This window comes from Auxenochlorella protothecoides, assembly GCF_000733215.1.
Source record: "Auxenochlorella protothecoides strain 0710 contig773, whole genome shotgun sequence".
NCBI classification, from domain to species: Eukaryota; Viridiplantae; Chlorophyta; class Trebouxiophyceae; order Chlorellales; family Chlorellaceae; genus Auxenochlorella; species Auxenochlorella protothecoides.
Genome location: NW_011934281.1, coordinates 1 through 1,247, shown reverse-complemented (window position 1 = coordinate 1,247; position 1,247 = coordinate 1). Strand labels below are relative to the sequence as shown.

The window sequence follows — 1,247 nt, the reverse complement described above, 5'->3', positions numbered from 1 at the left end:
ACACACAGCCTCCCAGAGCTCTCCGCCGCCCTCACCGTCTTCCGCGGCATCCTCGACGGCCATTGATATGCACAGCAGCGTCCGCGCCAGCGCTTGCGGCGCTTGGCGCAGCGTGGGATCCTGCGTGGCGCTTGCCGTGCAGACCAGCTCCAAAATGTACACAGGTTGCAGAGACCCCTCACCTCCATCTAGGCCAGGCGACAAAACCGCACTCAGCATCGGCCCGGCACGCAGCAGAGCGCTGGCCAACGCCGCCCTGGCATTGACGCTCCTTGCCGCCTGCAGAGCGCGCGCTCTCGCCACTGTGGCAGCTGGCCCACGCACAGCAAGCTCCGACCGCAGGTGGGCGGTAGAGGCTGCTGTGGCCAGCTCCGGCAACACGTCGTGCACATTGGCTCCCGCTGAGTTCACATAGTTGAAGGAAAAATGTTCCTGTCAGGGTAGAGGGTGGTGGGGCGGGGAGAAGGAGGTGGAGGGCTCGGGGGCGGCGGGGATGGTGGACTGGGCGTGGAAGGAGGTGGGGGCCTTGACGGCGACGGGGACGGTGGTGGACTGGGCGGGGAAGGATGTGCGGGGCTTGGGGGAGATGGAAATGGTGGTGGACTCGGCGGAGAAGGAGGTGGAGGGCTTGGGGGTGATGGGGCCGGCAGACTAGGTGGGAAAGGGGGGAGGATTGCGTGGAGGAGGGGGGTGCATTCTTGGAGGTGGTGGCGACGCCCCGGGTGAGGGACTGGTGATCATTGGGCTGCGTGGAGCTGGAGGGGACGGTGATGGTGGTGGCAGGGGTGCATCTACGATGGGGACAGATGGCGACGCCACCGTTTGTTTTGTGCTTGGGTCGAGGGCGGCTGCAGTCACTGTGCCTTTAGCTTTGGTCGAGGCCAAGGTGGTTGTGTTCACGGTGGTGAAACTTGTGGGTGTCAGGGTCAGAGTCCTACTTGGTCCAAACGCAAAGGCAAATACCAACGTCAGCAAGGAGGGAATGGCAGTGGTCGTCACACTGGATGTGCAGATGACAGATGAGGACGTCAGGGTGTCGCACACCATGAAGTTGACGATGATCCTGAATGCACTGGGTGGTGGGGGAGGGCGACTTTGCCTTCTGGGGCGGGGGCGAGCTGGCCTTTGGGGGAGGGAAGGACCGGGTCTTTGGGGTGGGGGCGAACTGTTCTTCTTGGGCGGCGGAGACCTGGTTTTGGGCGGAGGGGACGACCTCTTCCTGGGTGGTGGAGGGGACCGCTTCTTGA

At 64.0% G+C, this 1,247-nt stretch overlaps 1 protein-coding gene across 1 annotated transcript; it reads right to left on the bottom strand.

Moving 5' to 3' along the window:
* Positions 1–651: 651 nt before the first annotated feature.
* F751_0001 (hypothetical protein) lies at positions 652–1,047 on the bottom strand (the record flags this gene model as incomplete). The annotated part of the gene is made up of 1 exon (XM_011401403.1): positions 652–1,047. One exon carries the CDS (start codon positions 1,045–1,047, stop codon positions 652–654), a length of 396 nt encoding a protein of 131 aa, XP_011399705.1.
* Between the last annotated feature and the right edge of the window lie 200 nt (positions 1,048–1,247).